At 35.3% G+C, this 23,165-nt stretch overlaps 1 protein-coding gene across 1 annotated transcript; it reads left to right on the top strand.

The window, feature by feature from the left end:
- The first annotated feature begins 413 nt into the window (after positions 1–413).
- LOC114319735 (14-3-3-like protein D) lies at positions 414–21,206 on the top strand. The gene is made up of 7 exons (XM_028266791.2): positions 414–763; positions 881–1,187; positions 1,299–1,386; positions 2,201–2,310; positions 2,404–2,552; positions 20,679–20,737; positions 20,816–21,206. Exons 1-6 carry the CDS (start codon positions 691–693, stop codon positions 20,726–20,728), a joined length of 777 nt encoding a protein of 258 aa, XP_028122592.2. The 5' UTR covers positions 414–690; the 3' UTR covers positions 20,729–20,737; positions 20,816–21,206.
- The last annotated feature ends 1,959 nt before the right edge of the window (positions 21,207–23,165 follow it).

Genomic DNA, 23,165 nt, shown 5'->3' with positions numbered 1-23,165 from the left:
ACCATCCATTTTTTATATAAAACTGATTTGATCATGTAGTTAGCGATATCCGATCAACGTGATTTTTTTTAAATATATAGTACTCGACGAGTGTTACATATTGAACGGTTCAGTTTATCAAAACGAGACCCGTGATAGGCTTTCATTGGCCCAACATTACCTTCTAATTTAATGAATATATATACCTAATTTTCTTTTTTTTCCTTTGACAATCCACTCCCATCAGTTTGTATGAGTCACATCAATTGGTTGATTTGTATTAAAATATTATGTAAATTAATTTTTTTATATTTTTAATTTATGAATAGTGATAATTTTTTAATTTTTTTAGCTCCTTTTTAACTTTTTGAATTTTTTTAGGATGCCAGACCAAGCCTAGACTTTTATTCAAATTTTTACTCAAACTCAAATTTGAAGAAAAATTTGAGTAAGCATTGGAGATACTTTTAGCCAATCAAAACATTCATGAAACACTACCTAACTATGCCCCAGTAACACCGAATAATCTCTCCGTTTACAGCCCTCTCCTCCAACTCAACTCAAGACGGTCACAGCATCTTCAATACCCTGTAGTCTCTCCCATACAAATACTTAATACACACCCACACAGACACTCAACCCCTATATATATATATATATATCGATACACTCGGAAGTCGAAGAAACGAAACCTAACTCCACAGATAGGCCATGGCTTCCATCAAAGACCGCGACAACTTCGTCTACACCGCCAAGCTCGCCGAACAAGCCGAACGCTACGATGGTGTCTTTCTTCTTCTTTTTTTAGATCTACAGTTTTTAAGCTAATTTTTTGGAACTAGGTTTTTATTTTTTATTTTTTAATTATTTATTTTTATCTTTTGAATTTGATTTTGTGTAGAAATGGTGGAATCGATGAAGACAATAGCGAAGCTCAATGTCGAATTGACTGTTGAGGAGCGAAATTTGCTTTCCGTTGGGTACAAGAACTTGATCGGTGCTCGGAGAGCTTCGTGGCGTATTTTGTCTTCGATTGAGCAGAAGGAGGAAGCTAAAGGTAATGAGCTGAATGCAAAGCGGATCAAGGAGTATAGGCGCAAGGTTGAGTCCGAATTGTCGAGCATTTGCAGTGACATTATGAGGGTGATCGATGACTATCTTATTCCATCTTCTTCTGCTGGTGAATCATCAGTGTTTTTCTATAAAATGTCAGTATGTTAATTTTAATTTTAAATTTTTTTTAAGAAAAATTGAATTTTGGTTTCTCTATTATAAAAAGTTGAGTGTATTTGAGGATTTGTTTCGGTTGTTGGCTGCAGGAAAGGGGATTACTATCGCTATTCGGCGGAGTTTAAGTCTGGTAAGGAGAAGAAGGAGGCTGCTGATGAGTCACTCAAAGCTTATCAGGTGTTCAAATGTTTTTTTTTTCATTTTACTTGGAATTTTTTGTTTTGTATCTGCTTAAAGTTGTGAAAGGTGAGATTTTAGTTAAAACATTTTGTTAGTGTATCTTGGTAATTCCTCAAGTTAGTTAGTACTTTAAGGCCTTGTTTGATTAACTTGATTAAGAGTGAAATGATTAATAATCCCATGAATCAGTGTAAAGATTAGTTATCCAATTAAATTAGTGACAACCATTACTTGTGTATTCATTTTTTTTTTCTTTCTTTCATACTTGAAATTATGATCCTCAATCCCTCTCAATGTTAAAAATTCACCAATTTCGTCGGATTGAATATCACCTGTACTTTACATATTATCCGGTTAATAAAATTTACAATCAAACATGGGATTGTGGGTCCATGGATTAACAATCCCAATCCTATGCTATAATCCTACTAATCAAAAACGCCTTTAAATGATCAATGCTTGAGAAGTAAAGCTATTCTTTAAATGTTCACACCTATTAGTTGAATTTGTTACTTTTGGGTGAGAGAGCTTCTTGGTGCATCATTGTGTAGAGAAAGCTACTACTTTTGGTTTATGTTCCCTTATATTATGTTTCTTATTACTGGTTCCAACTTCCATCTAATTCATAATTTGATTCAATGAATTAGATACTGTGTGTGTGCCATGTGGGTGTGATTTTTTTAGTTAAGATGTGGGCATTCATAGTCTTCATCGTGGTATTGTTGCTAAGATGGTCAATCTGGTCTATCATTGAATGTTGTCTATTTGAGGTGTTCGATCTAGCCACTTATTTGTGTAATTCATTTTTCAGGCAGCTATTACTGCAGCAGAGTCTGATCTATCTCCTACTCATCCCATCCGGCTAGGCTTGGCCTTAAACTTCTCTGTCTTCTACTATGAAATTATGAATTCTCCTGAAAGGTATGCTTACTCATACTGTCATTTGGTTTTTTGTGTTTCATTTCCCCTTTTGAAAACCCATGTGAAAATTTTTAAAAGGTAATTTGGTTACAGGGCCTGCCACCTTGCAAAGCAAGCTTTTGATGAAGCTATCTCAGAGTTGGATAGTCTGAGTGAGGAATGTTATAAAGATAGCACATTAATCATGCAGCTCCTTCGGGACAACCTCACTTTGTGGACTTCTGATATTACGGAGGATGGAGGTAACTCCTGATTTTGCAAGAATGAACAATTTGTATAGATTTTTACCTCTCTTTGTTTTGCCAAATACTGCCTATTGCATGTTAAGTTACCATCTTCTCGAGTAGGTGATCTCTCTCTCCCTCTATGTATCTCTCCGGGTGGTGGGTGATAGATGAACTAGTGGAGCATGTAATGATCTAGATTAGGGATGGCAATGGGGGTTAATGGGGTGGATATTAATTCCCTATCCCCATTCCCCTATAATAAATTTTTCCCATTCCCCATTCCCCATGGGTACCACCCTCCTCATTTCCTACTGGGTTTGGATTTTCCCCAACCCACTTTAATCCTCATTTTTATTTTTTATATTTAATGTTAACAATCACTTTTTTTTTTTAATTATTTTTTTTAAAGGTTCACAATAAAAGCTAAATATACCTTCAATCTTTTTTCTTTCTTTTTTAATATATTTAATGTTAGCAACTTTTTTTTTTTTTTTTTTAAGGTTTACAACAAAAGCTAAATATACCTTCAATCTTTTTTATTTCTTTTTTAATATATTTAATGTTAATAACTTCTTTTTTTATTTTTTTTTATTTTTTATTTTTTTAAGGTTTTAGCTAAATATACCTTCAATCTTTTTTCTTTCTTTTTTAATATATTTAATGCTAACAACTTATTTTTTTTTATTTTTTTTAAGGTTCACAATAAAAGCTAAATATACATTCAATCTTATTTTATTTTATTTGGTTCAACAATAAAATCAAATACACATGAATTAATTAATTAAAAAGTTTGTTTTATAATAATCAAATATATAATTTTGAGACAATCAAATAAGTTTTAGTAATTAAAAAAAAATGTGGAAGAACGTGGAAGATTAAAAAAAAAATTATAACCATCTCTCTCTCTCACTCTCTCCCCTACATGTTATAAGAACCTGTTTATAATGTTATAAGAGCCTGTTTGAAGAAATAAAATGTGAAAGAACCTGTTTGAAGAAAGTGTTATATGACCCATATTAAATTGCATCAGGGCATAAACAAGGAATTGTTTGTTGATCTCTTAGCCACGGACATTTTCGACATTAAACCATATTTCTCTTAGCAAATTTGAACATTTCATTTTAATTTATCCAAAATCTAATTATAAATTTTAACAAATCTGAACCACTCATTTTAAGATATCTATACCTTACCACACCCAATCCATCCTACATCTTCTTTCTTTTGTCCCCCGCGAATTTTGTTGTTTGTTACTTTTAAAAAACAAAAAATGTTTTTTCAATTAAATTTTTAGTAATTTCACAACACCATCACCACTATTCTCACCTTCACTATCACACTACCATCACCATAGCCACTACCATCATCACTACCGCCATCACCCCACCACTATGTCACAATCCCTACTTTCACCTTCGTTCCATCACCACCACCACCACCAAATATAAAAAAAATATATTTTTAATTTTTTTAATAAAAAATATTTTTCATTAAAAAATATTTTCTATCTAAATAAATGAAGCACAACATTGGGAAACAAGCTGGTTTCAGTTAAATCTGTTCATAATTAAGAAAAGTTCTTTTATTTTAAAAAAAATTATTTAGTAAGACTTTGTATCCCCTTTTTGTTTTTCCAGCAAATAAATCTTTGTACCCATCCTTTCTATTAACCAATCACGACTCATGCTTGTTTCGATTCTCTACAATTTCCTTATTTTCAAATACATTCATATATATATATATATATATATATATGTTGTATAAATTGTGTGATAACATAAAACAAATAGATTCATACTCGTTAATTGAAATTTCAGAACAAGCAAATCATTTTGAAAATTACAATACATAACAAAATAAAATAACATAGAAAAGCAAACCGAAACCTGCACTAGACAGTGTCCTTAATTTTTTTTAAATAAATTAAGAAAATTCTAGATATGCATTAAATTTGACAAGAATAATGTGACAATGTTAATAAATGTGTATTTGATTTTATTGTTGAGCCAAATAAAATAAAATAAGATTGAATGTATATTTAGCTTTGGTTATGAATTTAAAAAAAAAAAAATGGTTGTGAACCTTAAAAAATAAAAAAAATAAAACAAAAGAAAAAAGATTGAATGTATATTTAGCTTTGGTTGTGAATCTTAAAAATTTAAAAAAAAAATGGTTGTGAACCTTAAAAATAAAAAAAAAATAATAAAAAAAAAGATTGGAGGTGTATTTAGTTTTGGTTGTGGATCTTAAAAAAAAAAAAAAAGAGTTGGTTGTGAACCTAAAAAAAAAAATAAATAAATAAAAAAAAGATTGAATGTATATTTAGTTTTTGTTGTGAATCTTAAAAAAAAAAAAAAATGAGGAAATTAGTGGGTACCCATCCCCAACCCATCCCCTATGGATATTTAAAGAATATCACTTGCCCTATCCAATGGATAAGAAAAAAAGGAAAAACCATGTATTTGGGTTGGGTCTCCATGGATACCCACAGGGTAGGTTATCCATTGCCATCCCTAATCTAGATTAAGAGTTAGATGGTCTTGATTTGGGTGAGGCATAGCCCTCTGATTACAAACAGTGTTCAGTTGGACCCTATAAAGCACGGACACAGACACGGGACACGACACAGTGACGCAAATTTTCAAAAAATGGAGGACACGACATGTTAGGGACATGTTCAATATATATAATTAAATTTATTTATTATGTCATAAAATTAGAAAAAAAAAACTCATTGAAGGTAATGAAAAATACAAAGTAACACTGTTAAAATTATTTAAAAAAAAAAAATTTCATTGATTTAACATCATATATCATTCACAAATAACATAAAAATTACATTCCATCAATACTTAACATGTCATTCCAATCTACCAACCATTATTTGTTACAAAATGCATGAAAACCAAACCACAAAATGTAATATTATCCAATGTACATCATCCATTACAAAAATCATAAACATCACAAAATGTAAACCTAACTAGAGGAAACTAGCACAACATCTTCACCATCGCCTCCATCTTCTCCATCTCCATCATCTGTAAATAAGACCGCTTCCATAGCCGGCTCATCAAGTGAGAGGTTAGCTATCCCAAGCATTCCAATGTCATCAAGTGAGTCAAAGTTATCTCCCGCAATTTCCCACATTTTTGTCTCTCCTTTGCGAGTATTGGGAGCTCCTCCTTGATAAAAGACAAAGATTGCTATGAATGAACACTAAGTCCTTTGCTTGTTGAGGAACCATTTTGTTCCTTCTCATTGAGTGAATAATAAAGGAGTAAGTACTCCAATTTCTCTTACAACGAAGAGGCAGGTTGCATAAGTAGTCTCAAAGCTAGTTTTTGAAGTGTTGGTACATATGCATCATATGAACACTACCAAGTGTAGGGATCCATGTGCCACTTATTATGAAAGGAATCATATTTGGAGAATGCTTCAACATAACTCGAAAATTTTCCAAACTCTATTATCACCTTGGTTTGCTCTGTGATATCTTCAAAATACCTCTTAAAACACTTGTTCCTCTCACGTGTCACCTCTTCATCCTTATGCGGAGGAACTCTATTTGGATCCTCATGGAGCCACTCATCATGGGTTGTACCCACAATACAAAATAGGAAAAATAATTATTTCAAGAATGATTAGATAAATCCATTAAAATAAAATATCTAAAACAATTTTAAATGTGGTACTTACTTCGGATTCAATGACTGTGCCATACAATGGGGAGGAGTGTTCTTATTCCAACGATCTACGAGAATTTGATGTGTTGCATTGTAAAATGTAGAATCCTCATCTACTATTTTGCTTTCATGCCTATATATTGTCATCTTCACTTTCTCTATCATTGTGTCCCACATATCATACACTAAGTGAAGACAAGGCTTGTCTGTATCACAAGTCCTAAGCATGTCATATGTAGAACCTGTGACGGAAAGAATATAATCGATGTAGTCCCACCACACATCATCCAAAATCTTTTCTTTGACAAATTTTGCCTCCCCAACATCATCCTATCTATAACAATTCCACTTGGCAGTGATCACCATTGCTTAAAGACCACGCTTTATAAGCTTCAATCTATTGAGCATAACAATTGTGGAGGCAAATCGTGTTTCGGCAACCATAAGCAACTTAAAAGGCACAAATTCATTGTATATAGCTAATCGCATTGAGTGATTAGAGATAAAACTAATTTGTTCCATCAAAGAAAACTAATCAGCCAAAAGAAAAAAGAAAAAAGAAAAAAGAAAAAATAATTAGAGAGAGAGAGAGAGGCCAAAAATAAAAAAGAAAACGAAATAAATTACATTCCGTAAGCACAAAAAAAAAAAAAAGAAAAGAAAAGAAAAAAAAAGAAAAGGAGAGCGAGAGAGAGTGAACAAAAGAAAATCGAACAACAAGAAGAGAGAAGAAGTTCAAACAACAAGAAGAAGAAGACAAGAAGAAGATCGAACAAGAAGAAGAGAATCGAAGAATATACCTTGGATATTGCAGTGAGCAGCAGCAGCAGCAGTAGCGAGCCTTTCTCTAGTCTGTTCTTTTCAATCTGTTCGATTCTAGGGTTCCAAATTGGTTTAATTGTTTTAATTTTTGTTTTTTACAATTTGATCCCCACTTCAAGTTTCAGAAATTATGTTTTGTACTCTCGGGAGTGTCTGAAATGTGTCCACAGTGTGTCCGAGTGTCCACAGTGTGTCCGAGGCGTGTCCGTGTCTGACATTGATATGTAGGCCCCGGAGACGTGTCCGTCCACATTATTATTTGGCACGATTCTACCCTAGAATTAGCCTAATAATGATGTCTACTATATTCAGCCAATTTTCAGCATTATAATGATGAAAGTTTAGCCACCAGCCACCAATAAAGTCTAATTTTCAGCATGATAATGTTGAAAGTTTAGCCACCAGCCACCAAGATTTTCCAAGCATTATCATTACTTTGAAAATCTCATTAAAGTGTATCTTTACTTTTAATTTTGTATTTCAACTATTTGTCTTCTATTGTATTGAGATGCTTATAAATATGTAAGCTCACAATGTATTGAGCACAACTAGAAGAAATAAGAAAGCTTTGTTATATCTCTAGATGTGTGATACATCTCTTCTTGGGTGTGATTGCCCTTGAACCTAGGTGTGATTGGCTAGTTTTCTTTGTTTTAATTACCATTTCCCTTCATTATTTCTGCTACATTTTCCTGCCTAAAATCAAGCCTGTTTTTCCTGTCTTAAAACTCAAATTTCAGCTCTCTAAACTCTACCTTAGAACACCAAAACCTATTCACAATCTGTCCTAAACCTCCCATAAACGTTCAACCTACCTTCTCATTTTATTTAACCTATTTTGGTGCTGAAAGTTTAAAGATCCTGCATCAGTTTGGTATCAGAGCAGGTTCAACACCATGTCTACTTGTACGGGAAGAATTTCCACGGGAGACTCACTGACAATCAAAGGGATGACCTACTTCTTCAGATTTGGGAGCAGAAGCAAAACCTTCAGTCTCGTGTGGGTGACCTTGAAACAAGGTTTGCTCATACTGTGGCTAACCAGGTTGCCAACAATGGAGGAGAACTATCCGGAGGCATTTTTAATGAGGAAGAAGGTGAAGAGCAAGAGGGGCAGCAAGTGGAACTACCACGCAGCCCAATGCCAAGAAGGGAAGTGAGGGTTGAAAGACCACAACCAATGCCACTATTTCCTTTTGTTGACTGAAATAGGAACTTGCTCGAAAGTTACTGTCCTGAATCTCAAGACAACGCTGGCGATATTACCAAGGTAAAGGTAGATGTGCCAGATTTTGTTGGGAGACTAATCCCAATAGTCTTCGCTGATTGGTTGTCTTCAATTGAGGAGTATTTTGATTGGTATGACATGTCCGATAAGAGGTGAGTTTGCTTCGCAAGAATGAATTTGGTTAGTCTTGCAAAAGTATGGTGGAATGACATTGAAGGTGACATAAGGAGATTGGGTGAAGCACCAATTTCTTCTTGGCAAGAGATGAAAGCAAAGCTTCGTGAGAAGTATATGCCTCCTACTTACCAAGAGAAGCTTTGTGAACAACTTGTCAATCTCAAGCAAGGCAATTTGTCAGTGGTAGAATACATGCAGAAGTTTGACGAGCTAAAGACACGACGTCAAATTAGTGAAGATCCTTGTCATACTTGGCTAGATTCAAATCTGGTCTTAGATTTGATATAAGTTGAGAGTTGCTTCGACAACCCCTTTACAGTGTGGGGCATGCGTTCCAAGTGGCTCTTGACATGGGGGAGTACTTACATTTGTCGGTAGTGAAGAAATCTCCTTCCCAAGTCGGGGAGGCAGCAGCGAGAAGATTTAATGATGGTGACAAGGGTACTAGGGCAGCTTCCTTTTAGCCTAATCAAAGGTTGAATGATATTAAAGGGAAGAATGTGATAGGTGGCGCTCCAAGAAGGCCCGAAGGCAAAGACTTTTGTTTTTGATGTGGTGGCAGAGGACATATGGCCTACCAATGTCCAACCAAGTCCAATCTCCACCTCGGGATGGAACATGAAGAGGAACCGACTCATCAAGAAGGCCACAAGAATGACGCAACCAATGAAGAACCACAATATCTTGCTGATGATTCGGAAGATTCAGATGTAGATGAGTCTTTTGCCATGGTGGTTCGTCTCATTCTTGCTACTCCAAAGACTGAGAAAGAAGACTAGAGGACTACCATTTTCTAGACATTAGTTACTTGTGGAAAGGAACTACGCAAGCTAGTCATCGATAGAGGAAGTTGCATGAATGTAGTCTTGGCTTTAACAGTTGAAAGGCTAAAATTATCTATAGAGCCACATCCCCAGCCACATATCGTGTTGCATGGATCAACAACACCACTATATCGGTAAATCAACGATGTTTGATCTCTCTTACTTCTGGTAAATATACGGATTCTATTTGGTGTGATGTTGTTCCTATGAATGTTACACACATATTATTGGGTTCACCTTGGCTCTTTGATCGTGATGTGTGTCATTGTGGAAAGGAAAATACTTACCACTTTCTGTGCAATAAAGATGATATCACTCTTTACACAGAGTACCGAAGAACTGAACAAAATAAAGAAAAAGAAGCCAAAACATGCTGTTGAAAAGAAGAGACAGCAAGCTGCCACCGAGAAGAAACCTCTCCAATTACTTACCATGAAGAAGTTTGAGCAAAAAAGCAAGGAAGTTGGGGTTATCTATGCTGTGGTGACCACAGAATTGAGCAAAACAGTAGCTGTCCAGCCTAAGGAAATGCCTCAAGAAGTGATCCAGCTCCTCAAAGATTTCTTTGATGTTGCCTCAGAAGACTTACCAACTGGTTTACCACCCATGCGCCACATCTAGCATGCAATTGATTTGGTTCCTGGTGCACCACTACCCAACTTGCCAGCTTATCGAATGAATCCTAGTGACCATGCCGAATTGAAGAAACAAGTGGAAGAGCTTTTGTCAAAGGGATATATTAGAGAAAGCTTAAGTCCATGTGCGGTACTAGCACTGTTGACACCAAAGAAGATGGCAGGTGGTGAATGTGCGTAGATAGTCGTGCCATCAACAAAATCACCGTCAAATACTAATTCCTAATTCTGTGGCTTGACGGCATGCTAGATATGATGGCCGGAGCAACTATCTTTTCAAAGATAGATCTCAAGAGCGGTTACCACCAAGTTCGCATACGACCTGGAGATGAATGGGAAATAGCTTTTAAGACCAAAGATGGATTGTACGAGTGGCTAGCCATGCCTTTTGGGTTATGTAATGCACCTAGCACTTTCTTGCGAATTATGTCGCAGGTACTCCGACCGTTTGTTGGTCAATTCCTGGTTGTGTACTTTGATGATATTGATTTATAGCAAGGCCAAGGAGGAACATCTTTTTCATCTCCGACAAGTAATGAGGGTTCTCCGACAAGAAAAACTCAACATCAATATGAAAAAAATGTTTCTTTATGACTTCTAGAGTAGTGCCTTTGGGCTTTGTTGTGTCTGCTAGGGGAGTGGAAGTAGACACAGAGAAGGTTAAAGCCGTCCTTGACTGGCCTACGCCCACTACTGTGCATGAAGTAAGGAGTTTTTATGGGTTGGCTACCTTTTATCGACGATTCATCCAAAACTTTAGCACCATTATGGCACCAATCACTGATTACATGAAGAAAGGCCAATTCACATGGACAAAGGCATCTTCCAAAGCCTTTGAAGAAATCAAGGATCGTATGGTTCAATCTCCAGTATTGCACCTACCAGACTTTGCCAAAGTGTTTGAAGTAGCTTGCGATGCCTCTCATGTTGGTGTAGGAGGTGTCCTTAGCCAAGAGGGCCATCCAGTGGCATTCTTTAGTTAAAAACTAAAAGATGCCAAGCAAAAATACTCCCACCTATGACAGAGTTTTACGGGGTGGTGCAAGCCTTACGGTATTGGCGGCATTATCTTATTCCCAAGGAATTTGTTCTCTATTCTGACCATGAGGCTCTCAAGCATATCAACAGTCAGAAAAAAATGAACCCGAGGCACGGGAAATGGGTCGAGTTTTTTCAAGCTTACACTTTCGTCATCAAACACAAGGCGGGCATTGAAAACAAGGTTGCTAATGCTCTCAGTCAAGTAGTGTATGTGCTTACTATAATGGCCGTGAAAGTTGTGGGGTTTGAAAATTTGGAAAACGAGTACCCCACATGCAAAGATTTCAGCACTATACGTGCTGAATTACCAGCTGGAAAACAACGTGATGATCCGGATTTCTCCCTACAAGATGGTTACTTGTTCAAAGGGCATTGTCTATGCTTGCCTTCTACATCTGTTTGTGATTAGGTTACTTGGGAATTTCATGGAAGGGGTCACTTTGGGCGAGACAAAACAATTGCTATGATAGAGGAAATATTCTTTTGGCCCAGTCTCAAGCATGATGTTGTTGTGATGGTTTCCCAATGTTGTGTTTGTCAATTGGGAAAGGGGAGAAAGAACACAGGCCTCTACATTCCAATCCCTCATGAGCCTTGGCAAGACCTAAGTATGGACTTTGTCTTTGGGTTACCAAAGACCATCAGAGGACATGATTCCATATATGTTGTTGTCGATCGCTTCTAAAAAATGACGCACTTCATCACTTGTTCTAAAACAAAAGATGCCGTGCATGGGGCGAAGTTGTTCTTTCAGGAAGTGGTGCGACTCCATGGGCTTCCCAAAACCATTGTGTCAGACCAAGATGTCAAATTTACCAGTTACTTTTGGCGGACATTATGGCGTCTTATGAATGCATAGCTAAAGTTCTCATTTGCTTTCCATCCACAAATTGATGGCCAAACAGAAGTTGTCAATAGAAGACTTGGAAATCTACTTCGCTGCTTAGTAGAAGGTAAGTTGTCAACTTGGGATCTGATCTTTCCTATGGCTGAATTTGAGTATGATAGCTCTATCAACAGACGCACTGGTCATAGCCCTTTTGAAATTGTGTTAGGCATGCAACCAAGAAAGTCAATTGACTTGGTCCTTTTGCCTCATTCTGGTCGACATAGTGTGGAAGCAAATGAATTAGCTGAGCATGTCAGAGCAATTCATGCTGATGTACATCGTAAAATCGCTACTATTAATGATAGCTACAAAAGTCAAGCAGATTTACGTCGTCGCCATGCTGAATTTGAAGTTGGAGATAAAGTTATGGTGCTTGTCCGACCTGAGCGTTTTCCAACCAAGGTCTCGTTTGAAAACAAACTATTTTAGTAACTTCTTGACTTTTTGGCTAAAATATGAGTTAAAAAAAATAGTATGTTTGGAATGACTTTTTGGTTTTTTACGAAAGATGTGTAAAAAGTAGAGAGAAAAGAGAATCTTTAACTTTTTGGTATAGGTTATAGGCTTTTTGTTTTTTTTAGTAACTTTTTGGCTTTTAGGCTAAAACTATAACATGCCAAACGAGGCCCAATAAGTATAAAAAGCTCCAATACCGAAGCGTTGGCCTGTATAAAATTCTTCACAAGATCAATTCAAATGCCTATGTTTTGGAATTACCAGATGACATGGGAATTAGCAACATTTTTAATATTGAAGACCTAACCTTCTGTTGTGGTCATGTTGATATCTCGTCTACCGATGTTGCTACTGCTTGCCTTCCTCCAATTACTAACATTCGTGATGAGATAGAAATTGTTGTGGATACAAATGTTGTTGCAACTCGGAGTGGTGGGTACCAAAAGCACTTGGTGAAGTGGAAAAATTTACCTTTGTCAGATTGCACTTGGATTTCTGATGATGAATTTCAAAGGATTGATTGAGATTTGTGCAAGAAGTACCATTCTTTCAACTCGTCGGAGTCTAGTTTTCCCAAGTGAGGGAGAAATGATGCAAATGATATGGCAACTCCTTTTGAAAAATATTACAAAAGAAGAGGGAAACCAAATTCAAAAGCCAACATTATTATTTGGCAAGATTCTATCCTAGAATTAGCCTAGTAATGATGTCTACTACATTCAGCCAATTTTCAGCATGATAATGTTGAAAGTTTAGCCACTAGCCACCAATAAAGCCTAATTTTCAGCCTGATAATGTTGAAAATTTAGCCACCAGCCACCAAGATTTTCTAAGCATTATCATTACTTTGAAAATCTCATTAAAGTGTATCTTTTACATTGAATTTTGTACTTCAACTATTTGTCTTAAATTGTATTGAGATGTTTATAAATATGTAAGCTCACAGTGTATTGAGCACAACTTGAAGAAATAAGAAATAAGAAAGCTTTGTTATATCTCTATATGTGTGATACATCTCTCTTCTTGTGTGTGATTGCCCTTGAACCTAGGTGTGATTGCCCTTGAACCTAGGTGTGATTGGCTAGTTATCTTTGTTTTAATTACCATTTCACTTCATTATTTCTACTACATTTTCCTGCCTAAAATCAAGCTTGTTTTTCCTGTCTTAAAACTTAAATTTCAGACTAGCCACAATTTGTCCTAAACCTCCCATAAACATTCAGCCTACCTTCTCACTTTATTTAACCTATTTTGGTGCTGAAAGTTTAAAGATCCTGCATCAATCATGTTGTAGATGTCAGTGTTTTTAAAGGCTTAAGGTGCACTAAGGCGCTGAAGGTCTCTCGAGGCCTAGGCGCGGGCTTTATTGAAGCAAGGCGTACAATCTTAGTAAAACATAGATAGATTAACGTAGACTAATCATTCACAGTACTAAGACAATTTTTTTTAAAAACAAAAAGTAATCAAGACAAAGGGTGTGGAAAATAAATGAAAAATAATTTGTAATCTCAGTGTAATGTAATGTGTGATTAATTAATTATTTGCAATTTTTTTTTTCCTAACAGAGAAAGGAAAAAAACAGACCACCAGTGTAATATAATTTCTAATTTCAATCTAATATAATTTGTAATTTCAGTGTAAAATAATTACAAATAATTTATATTTTACCAACAGTGTAAAATAATTTATAATTTTAGTGTAATATAATTTATTTTTATTTTACATACATATATTTGGTTTTTTTTTATTAATATTTATAAATATATATTATATAAGATATAAGATAATATATACTTATATATAAGATATAGGTAAAACAGAGGCTAGATAAGACAGAGAGAAGCCGGGAGATAGAAAGAGAGAAGAGAGAGAGAGAAGACAAGAGGCCAAGGCGAGAGAGATAGAGAGAGCGATCGAAGTCGAAGGGAGGTCAAGTCGTCGAAGTTAAGAAGACGAAGTCGACGGGAGGTCGTCGAAATTGAGAAGATGAAGTCGGCAAAGTCGAAAGGAGGTCGTCGAAGTTGTCGCTAACCAGGTTTGTTCTCCTTTTCTCTTTCCTTTGTTCTCCTTTCCTCTTCTTCTCTTTCATGTACTCTTCTCGCTGCCGTGTTGTATTACATGAGTTATAACCCTAGTTGGAGCCTCTCCCACACAGATCACAGCCGTTAGATCAAATTCAAGAAGTGAAAAAAAAAAAGCCCCTTAGGCTCGCGCCTTGCACCTCGCTGCGCCTGGTCCAAGTTGCATCCAAGACGCGCGACTCTTCAAACGCGCCTCGCCTGGGTCCCCTTCAGGCGCAATGGGTGTGCCTCGTTGCGCCTTGCGCCTAGGCGCGCTTTTCACAACACTGGTAGATGTAACATTTTTTCTTGTGGCCTTGCTTTTGTTTATGAACAAGACTTTCATACATCTACTATTTTTTCCCTTGATTATTTTTTAACTAACTATTTACAGGATAAAGAATCCTCTTCCTTTGTTTATTTGTTGATTTCATTTGATTCCTAGAGAGAGCCTAGCCTCTCAACATAGGATTTTGGTATTGGATTTATTTTTTAAAGGGCAATACCAAGCTAGGAAGGATGGTGGGCGTCGTAGGACGAGATGGTAGAACCTAAAAGGGGATAAATTAGAAATATTTAAGAATAGAATGGATAAGGAAGGTACTTGGGACTTGGAAGATGATGCTAATACTATGTGGAACTTGATGGCCAGTTGTATGAGGAGAATCTCAAGGGAAGTGCTTGGAATGTTGAAAGGAACGGGGCCTAACTCTAGGGAAACTTGGTGGTGGAGGGAAGAGGTTCAAGGGATAGTTAAGGCAAAAAAAGAGTACTTTAAAAAGTGGCAGAATGATAAAACTGAGGAAAACTTTAAGAGCTGTAGATTGGCTAATAAGGAGGTTAAGAAAGTAGTGAGAGTCTAAATTGAAAGCTTATGATGACCTATATACTAGACTAGATAGTAAGGAGGGAGAGGAGGGTATACAAACTTGCTAAGATACGGGAGAGGAAAACAAGAGATTTTAATGAAGTATAGTACATCAAGAGTGAGGATTCTAAGGTATTGGTGAAGGATGAAGAGATTAAGGAAAGATGAAAGAACTATTTTGGGAAAGTATTAAATGAGGAACATAGAGGTACGTCAATAGGGGAAGAAATAACTAGTAATTCGATAAACCAAAATTATAGGTTCTATCGCAGGATTAGGAACTTTGAAGTGGAGATTGTACTTAAGAAGATGAATCAAATAAGGCTTTAGGACCCGATGATATCCCTATTGAAGCTTGGAAGCATTTGGGTAACAAGGGGATTGCTTGGTTGACTAGATTGTTTAGCAAAATTTTGTTAATTAGGAACATGCTTGATGAGTGGAGAAAGAGTATTTTAGTGCCAATCTATAAGAATAAAGGAGATGTCTAGAATTGCAACCACTATAGAGGAATCAAGTTAATGTGTCATATAATGAAAGTGTGGGAGAGGGTGATGGAATGCCGATTGTAAGATATAATAGAGGTGTTAGAGAATCAATTTGGATTTATGCCTGACAGGCCAACAATGGAAGCGATCTATCTTTTGAGGAGAGTATTAGAAAAGTGTAGAGAAAAGAAAAGAGACATTTATATGGTGTTTATCAACCTTGAGAAAGCATATGATAGAGTGCCTCAGGATAGAATATGGTGGGTGTTAGAAAAGAAAGGGGTGACAAAATGTTACATTGATGTGATTAGGGACATGTATGAAGGGGTGGTGTCCATTATTAGATCGCCTGTTGGAGAGACAAATGAATTTTCTATCATTGTAGGGTTACACCATGGATCTACCTTAAGTTCTTATTTTTTTGCTTTAGTTATGGATGAGTTGACAAGAAATATTCAGGATGATGTGCCATTGTGAATGCTTTTTACAGACGCTATCGTGCTAGTGGATTAGACTAGAAAAGGAGTTAACACAAAGTTGGAGATTTGGAGAAAAACACTTGAATCTAAAGGATTCCAGATAAGCAGAACTAAGACAGAGTACATGGAGTATAAATTTAGTAACAATAACAATGAAAGTAGAGGAGAAATGAAGATTGAGAACTAAGAACTGCCTAAGAGTGAACATTTTCGTTATTTGGGTCGATTATCACAACAGCGGGGGAGATTGATGCAGATGTGGCTCATAGGATTAAGGCCAGATGGTGTAAGTGGAAAAGTGCGTTTGGAGTACTGTGCGATAAACGAATACCCACTAGACTAAAAGGTAAGTTCTACAGAACGACTATTAGACCAGCAATGTTATATGAGACGGAGTGTTAGACAACCAAGAAACAACATGTAGATAAGATGAGTGTGGCTGAGATGAGGATGTTAAGGTGATGTGTGGCAAGACTAGACAAGGTAGAATTAGGAATGAGTGTATTCGGGAATGGGTAGGAGTAGCACCAATAAAAGATAAGTTGAGAGAGAATCGATTGAGATGGTTTGGTCATATTCAACGGAGACCAACAGAGGCAGTAGTGAAGAGACGCAATGCAGTGACGGTAGATGGAAGTGTTATGGGACCGGATAGGCCTACATTAACGTTGGCTAGCGTTGTAAATAGAAATATGGATCTATTTAATTTGACTAACGGAATGGCCTTTGATAGAGCCGCGTGGATAAGAATGATTCATGTAGCCGACCCCATTTAATGGGACTTAAAGTTTGGTTTGGTTATTTGACAATGTGTTTTTTTTTTTTTTTCCTTTCCATATTAGCTGGTCTTAGTTCTCACAAATTGCATCACATCTACTAGGAGAAAACAATTCTGACAAACTGCATGACATCTACAAATTGCATGCCATACTCAAACAGTTCTAACAATTCTGCTCAACCCTGGTCTTAGTTCTCACAAATTGCATGACATCTACCAGCTTGGCTAGGTCCAGGTCTGCTCAACCTGAGCCTATATTCTTTGTCTTTTGGAGGCCTAGAGCTGCCCCAAGTCAAACCTGAAGTTTTTGTCTTGAACCCAACACTGTTAATGGTTGCTTGGATTGAATTAGGTTTGAGCGGGATCAATCTTCAACTTCCCTTTTCTAAGAAGTACAAACACTTCCAAAAAAGTAGCATGAATTGTGTCGGACACCGACACTCGTTGGACACTTCTCGACGCATGTCTGACACTTATCCAAACGTGTCTTATTGTTTTTAAGAAAATTTAGACTTGGACACTCTTTGGACACTTGAAGGACACATGTGTCCATTACTTAAACGCGTGTCCATTGATTAGATTAGATACACACAAAACTAATTATAAGTTTGAACAAAAAAACTTTAAATATGATGATAAAAGAAAACCAACGCCAATGTATAGAAATTAGTGTTATTTGCATTTATTTATTGTCTTGAAATGATATATTCATATACATGACGTATAATAAATATACAAAATTAAAAATTCTGTGAGTGTCCTCTATGTGTCTTGTTATGCATTTTTTTAAAAAAATTTCGTATCAATATGTCCGTGTCCATATTTGTGCTTGTGCTTCTTAGTTCCTTGTGATTGAACCATAAATGGAATTATGTGTTTTTCCATACACAAAGTCCAATCTACCACAAACGTGCCTTCTTAAGTTCTGTCATGATATTTACGAAAAAAAAGTTCTGTCATGATAATTTATTCTTTTCTTTGTAGAGAACGGAAAATGTCATTTGGTTCCACGATTATTTGAATTAAGCTTAAAACTTGAAGATTCATTTCCTTTTGTCGTTGTTTTCCCTTGGGTGGGTTGTGGATCCGTTTGGGTAATGATTACATGATCAGGCATGCATCTTGTGTATGACTTGCAATATGTACCAGAAAAGGAAGGTGTTGGAAGATAGATGCTTGGATAAGAAAGAAAAGACAATGATTTTAGTTCATGAGAAAAGCAATGTGTGTCATTGTGATACATATTTAATTTGTTAACCAATGCATGTAAAATAAATGATGTTGGTAAATCATGCTCGGAGGGAGTGAAATGAGAGAAAATTATAAAGAGGATTGTGTTTTTTTTAAGAAATAATCGAGGTGTGGCTTTGATTGATGGGTTAGATCTTGGTGCAATTAACAAACAAGAGGTGATTTTGCTGAATTATCCTTTTTATTCAAAAGAAGTGGTAAAAGTTTTGAAAATGTTCATTGAGGTTGGTGCTCTTGGCTCATGTGTGACTTGTCATTGTGTTAAAGATGACGATATGATATATTTAATTCATTAAACAATGCATGTAAAATCAAATGATATTGATAAATCATGCTTGGAGGAACAAAAATGAGAGAAATTTATGAAGGGGATTTCATTTTTTTTAAAATAATTTTTTATAAAAGAAATAATTAAGGTGTAGCTTTGATTGATTGGCTCTATTTTGGTGCAATTAACAAGAAGAGATGATTTTGTTGAATTGGTTTTAGTGGAAAGAAGTGTTCGAGGCTTTGAAAATGTTCAATGAGGTTGGAGCTCTCGGCTCATGTGTGAGGAGAAAGGGCCTTTGACCAAAATTGTTGCGTGTGCTGAGTGTCGTGGAGTTTAAGGAATTCAATCATTATTGTTTAAATGGTACCTTTACCAGTAAAGTTTTCGAAGAAAGAGGAGACAATTTTCATTAATTCACAGTAAAATATATTATAATAGTAGAGGCTAGGTTACATGGACTCCGGTAAAGGTATTGGGCATGGGTGTGTGTCTAAATGCTGAATTCATCTAATTCTGTTGTCTAAGGACACGAGGACATGATAAAGTGTTCATGTTTCTTAATGTTCTTTTTATTTTAGGGTGAAATAGTGTTTACAAGGTGACAAAGAGCATTCCATGAATTATATGGAAGTTTCATTATAATTATATGGTAAACTTGAATTAGTAGACATGCTTATTGGATATGTGCCCAACTATAAATGTTGGATACACATTATCTCATACCCCTATACTTGAAGTTTACTCTTGAATTTTGGTCATTTTCATTTCAATAAATTCTATTTATTTAAAAATAAGTTATACAGCATTAGTTACTTTCGCTTACCTGGAACTTAATTTCGGACTTCGCATTAGGTGACCATGTGAATATTTTTACCTTTCATTTTTTTAATTTTTTTTCTTTCAAAAGTTAAACATAGTGAAGTTTTACTCAAACCACCTTTGCGATTACTTGTTTATGAGTTTGATTACATAAAGTCATCTGACTGTGTAGATCACATCCATTGACGACATAATAGCTTTTGTTGACCGGTGCTATAGGGCTTTACCTATTGAGATACTTGCGTAGGGTTTTGGATTATGCTCTCTTAGGTTGTTCAAGAATCCTTAAATAGACTGGCATTTTTGCACATCAGTTCTAGTTGCTACTTGTCATGTTAAGCTGAAAATTCAATTGTTGAGCTCTGAGGTTAAGAACGTGCTTCCATTCTAAATATCTAGTACAAGTATATTAGAATTAGCTTAGTGAAAGAAGAGGGCTTCTGCATGATTTAACTGTGTGAAAAGAAATGTCAATATTATGAACTAATTTATTGTTATATGCGGCCATGTGCTTATGCATTTGTATCGTCCTTTCCTCACTGGTTTATGGATTTTGCGTTAAGTGTGTCAGATTCTAGTTTCTTTATATTTGTATAAATTTTGATTATGTTAAGTACTTGATTTGATTGCTATTAGAAGCTTACTATTGCATTTCATTTTATTTATCTCATAAGAGCTAATATTATTTGAAACAAACTTGAGGTTAGGATGGAATGTGGTGCAAGGTACTAGATAATCTATAAAAACATAATTTTTTATTTTCTTAAAAAAGCCATGACTATCTTGGAGGAATTTCAAGAATGAGTTTGTCGGGTCAAGTCATGGAGGGCCAGGCTGTGTTCATCTTGCCCTTGCCCTTGCCCTTGCCCTTGCAGAACCTCCTTTAGCCGGAGCCTCATGCTCTAGGTTTTCCTTTCTTTATTTCTTTTTTTTTTTGTTTTTTTTGTTTTTTTTTTTTAAGTTGGATTACAAAGAGAATGACATGCTTTTTACTTCAGAATGTTTTTAACTTTGGATAGATTAAAATTTCTGAGTTGTGAATGACTTGGCAATGACAGAAACTGACATGAATTTTAGATCATCTTATAAACATTTGAAGACTAACCTATTAATAAAACTTGACAAATAATTCTAGAACTTGTTTGGAATGGTGATAAAAATAGCTGTCATGTTTAACTATGGTTTTTCTTTTTTGGTCACTTATGTTTTCTGTCCTGGTGACTCCCTTGGATATTTCGTATCATTGTATCTTTTTTCTTTTCATTTTTTTCATTGCCCGTGTGTTTCTCTAGATTTTCTTTATTTCTGAATTTTTTTCTCTTCTTTTTCCATTTTATAATATATTAATCGTTTCATTTTACAATATCAGAAACCCAGAAGGCAGATGGCTCTGTTAGACCAGTTGGAGCTGAAGACTGAAAATGCAGGGTGGGCATTTGCTTATCTTGTGACTTATATTTCATTCCGCTTGGATAATTTTTAATGGACTTTGAATATTTCTTGCAGTTGACTGTCTTGAGGCATATCACATATAAATGGGAAGTTGCTGCCCATTTAACTTGGGTATTTTTCTTCCCCTAGTCTCAAAAAGGAAATTCAAAATTCTGATATTGTTGTTTTCCCTATTTCGTGGTTCTTAATGTTATAGTTCTATGCTTGGACCTTGTTTTCCATCTGCCAAAAGAAAAAGAAAAGAAGGCAGTTTGTCTCAGTGATTGATGTCGATAAGTAGGAACACTTTGAGCTATTTGTGAGAGTGTAAAACCTCTGCGATTGTTATTGATTGTGCAACATCTGCTATGAAACATAATTAGCTGGTTTACTGCATATTGTAAACTGGAAAGATTCAGTGATTGGTTAACAGGGAGCAAATGAGTATTTACATACCTCTTTCTAAGTGTTCCATTTCAGTGAGGTCAAGTATAGCTTTCTTTGTTTGAATTAGGTTGCCTAATTTTTTTTTCCCCCTGCTGTAAATTTCTAGTAATGAATTCGATATATTGGTTGGTTGGTTATGATTGAGGCAGTAAATTTTCATTTTTTTCCTTTCTCTCCCACCCTCTCCCAACCACCACTCCCCCACTTATCATCACCATTGGTCATCACATCTGGTCACCTCCACCTTTGGCCACCTTCGCAAGCAAAACCTTTTTTGGTCAATGTCACTGACCAATGTCGTCTGAGCCCTCTGGCAACCACCTTCCACTGGGCCCTGCAATCGATAATCATCTCTAGCCCTCTGGCAACCACCTTCCACTGGGCCCTGCAATCGATAATCATCTCTAGGTATCAACAATCACCTTTAGCCACCATCTCCCACCAACATTGACTTTCGACCACGACCTCTCACTAGAAATCACTTTTGGCCACTACCTCCAATGGATGACAAAGCTGGCCCTGCAGCCGCTTAGAGCCCCCATATTTGGGCCAAAAAATAAGCTTCCATTTAAGAATAATGCTTATTCTAAGGCTTAACATAATTTTTTTTTGGGTCAGATCTCAATTGAATGGAAGGCCCCAAATTTTTTTTTGAGAAATTGTTTTGATTTTTACATACTAAAACCCACCCAAGTATGCTAAATACTAATACAACATGATTGTTTATGATTGTTTTTGTTAGAGGAGAATCCTAATTATTTTGATATTAACTTGTCAAAATTCAACTAAGTCCAGTGTTTAACACTAAACCCAAAATCGAAATTGTTTTATTAGTGAAGGGGCCAAAATAATTGATTTTACTTTATTAAATAATTTAAATTTCTTCTTTACTCAGTCACCATTTTGAGATTGAACTTTCCTAGGTTCTCTTTAGATGCTTTCAGATTTTTGTATCATTCTAGGTTTCAGTTCAATTGTTTATTAACTTAACTTGAAAATTAAAATCTCCAGAATTTGAATTGATTGTTGCTTGTTGGATTATGGATTTATTTAATCAAACTTTCTAGAAAGTATTTATGTATATATAAAATTAAAAAAATGAAAAAAAAAATATAGAAGAATTAATTCAATCTCATGCTAGAGTTCTTGGTTCTATTTGACGAGTAGAAATACGAGAACTATAATGCTTCCGTAATAGTGTGGTGTAGTTGGTTCAAATTTTTTGTTTTTGATACATAACACTAGATTTTTTATTAGTATTTTTTTTTCTTCTTCGTAAACTTTAAAATATAAAGCAATAAGGTTAGATTTTATCCTTCAAAATTTTTGTAATAATTTCTTTTTAAAGTTGATTTAATTTTGTTGTGAATGAGATCAGATATATTGATGGAATTGTTTTTGGGAAAAGTTAAATGTAGTTTTATTAAAATAAAATAAACAACATACATGAAAAAGAACACCAATAAGGTCCCAAATGACCAAACAATAAACCTAACACAAACAACAAAATACAAAAGTTGCCTAAAAATTTAGTTGCGGTTTGGAAAAAACCACTAATCTTCCCATAGATGTGGTTTGAAAAAAAAAAAAAAAAAAAAAAAAAAATTGAACTAGATTTAAATAAAAAAATAGTCTAAATCTACCAGTACCATCGCTGTTGTTTCTACCTCCCACTACAAGAAATTACAATTTTGGTAACAAACAAATTGTTGCCAACAACCAGTCATTGGTCGCCAATACCTTTTGGTATACTGCCAATACCTTTTGGTGACAAACAAATTTCGTCGCGACATTTGCTGCCAATCCTTCCATGCTAAAAAGTTTGACAAAAATATTGTTTTCTCCGAAAATTAGTTTTGCCAACAAAATAGTTTGGTTGACAAAGATGATATCATTTTATTAGTTTATTTGATTTGTCCCACCAAAAAAAAAAAAAAAAAAAAATGCTAACAAAGTATTTGTTGCCTAAAGAGCCTTT

The sequence above is a fragment of the Camellia sinensis genome, chromosome 9 (assembly GCF_055761805.1).
Source record: "Camellia sinensis isolate YWXY chromosome 9, ASM5576180v1, whole genome shotgun sequence".
NCBI classification, from domain to species: domain Eukaryota; kingdom Viridiplantae; phylum Streptophyta; class Magnoliopsida; order Ericales; family Theaceae; genus Camellia; species Camellia sinensis.
The sequence above is the reverse complement of the archived record's forward strand: the minus strand, read 5'-3'. Positions and strand labels throughout refer to the sequence as shown.

Excerpts from the sequence above, each read along its gene's own strand:
- LOC114319735 (XM_028266791.2), top strand. The coding sequence starts at position 691 with ATGGCTTCCATCAAAGACCGCGACAACTTCGTCTACACCGCCAAGCTC. Across the intron at positions 764-880 it reads ACAAGCCGAACGCTACGATG|AAATGGTGGAATCGATGAAG; the intron begins GTGTCTTTCTTC and ends GATTTTGTGTAG. Across the intron at positions 1,188-1,298 it reads TCAGTGTTTTTCTATAAAAT|GAAAGGGGATTACTATCGCT; the intron begins GTCAGTATGTTA and ends TGTTGGCTGCAG.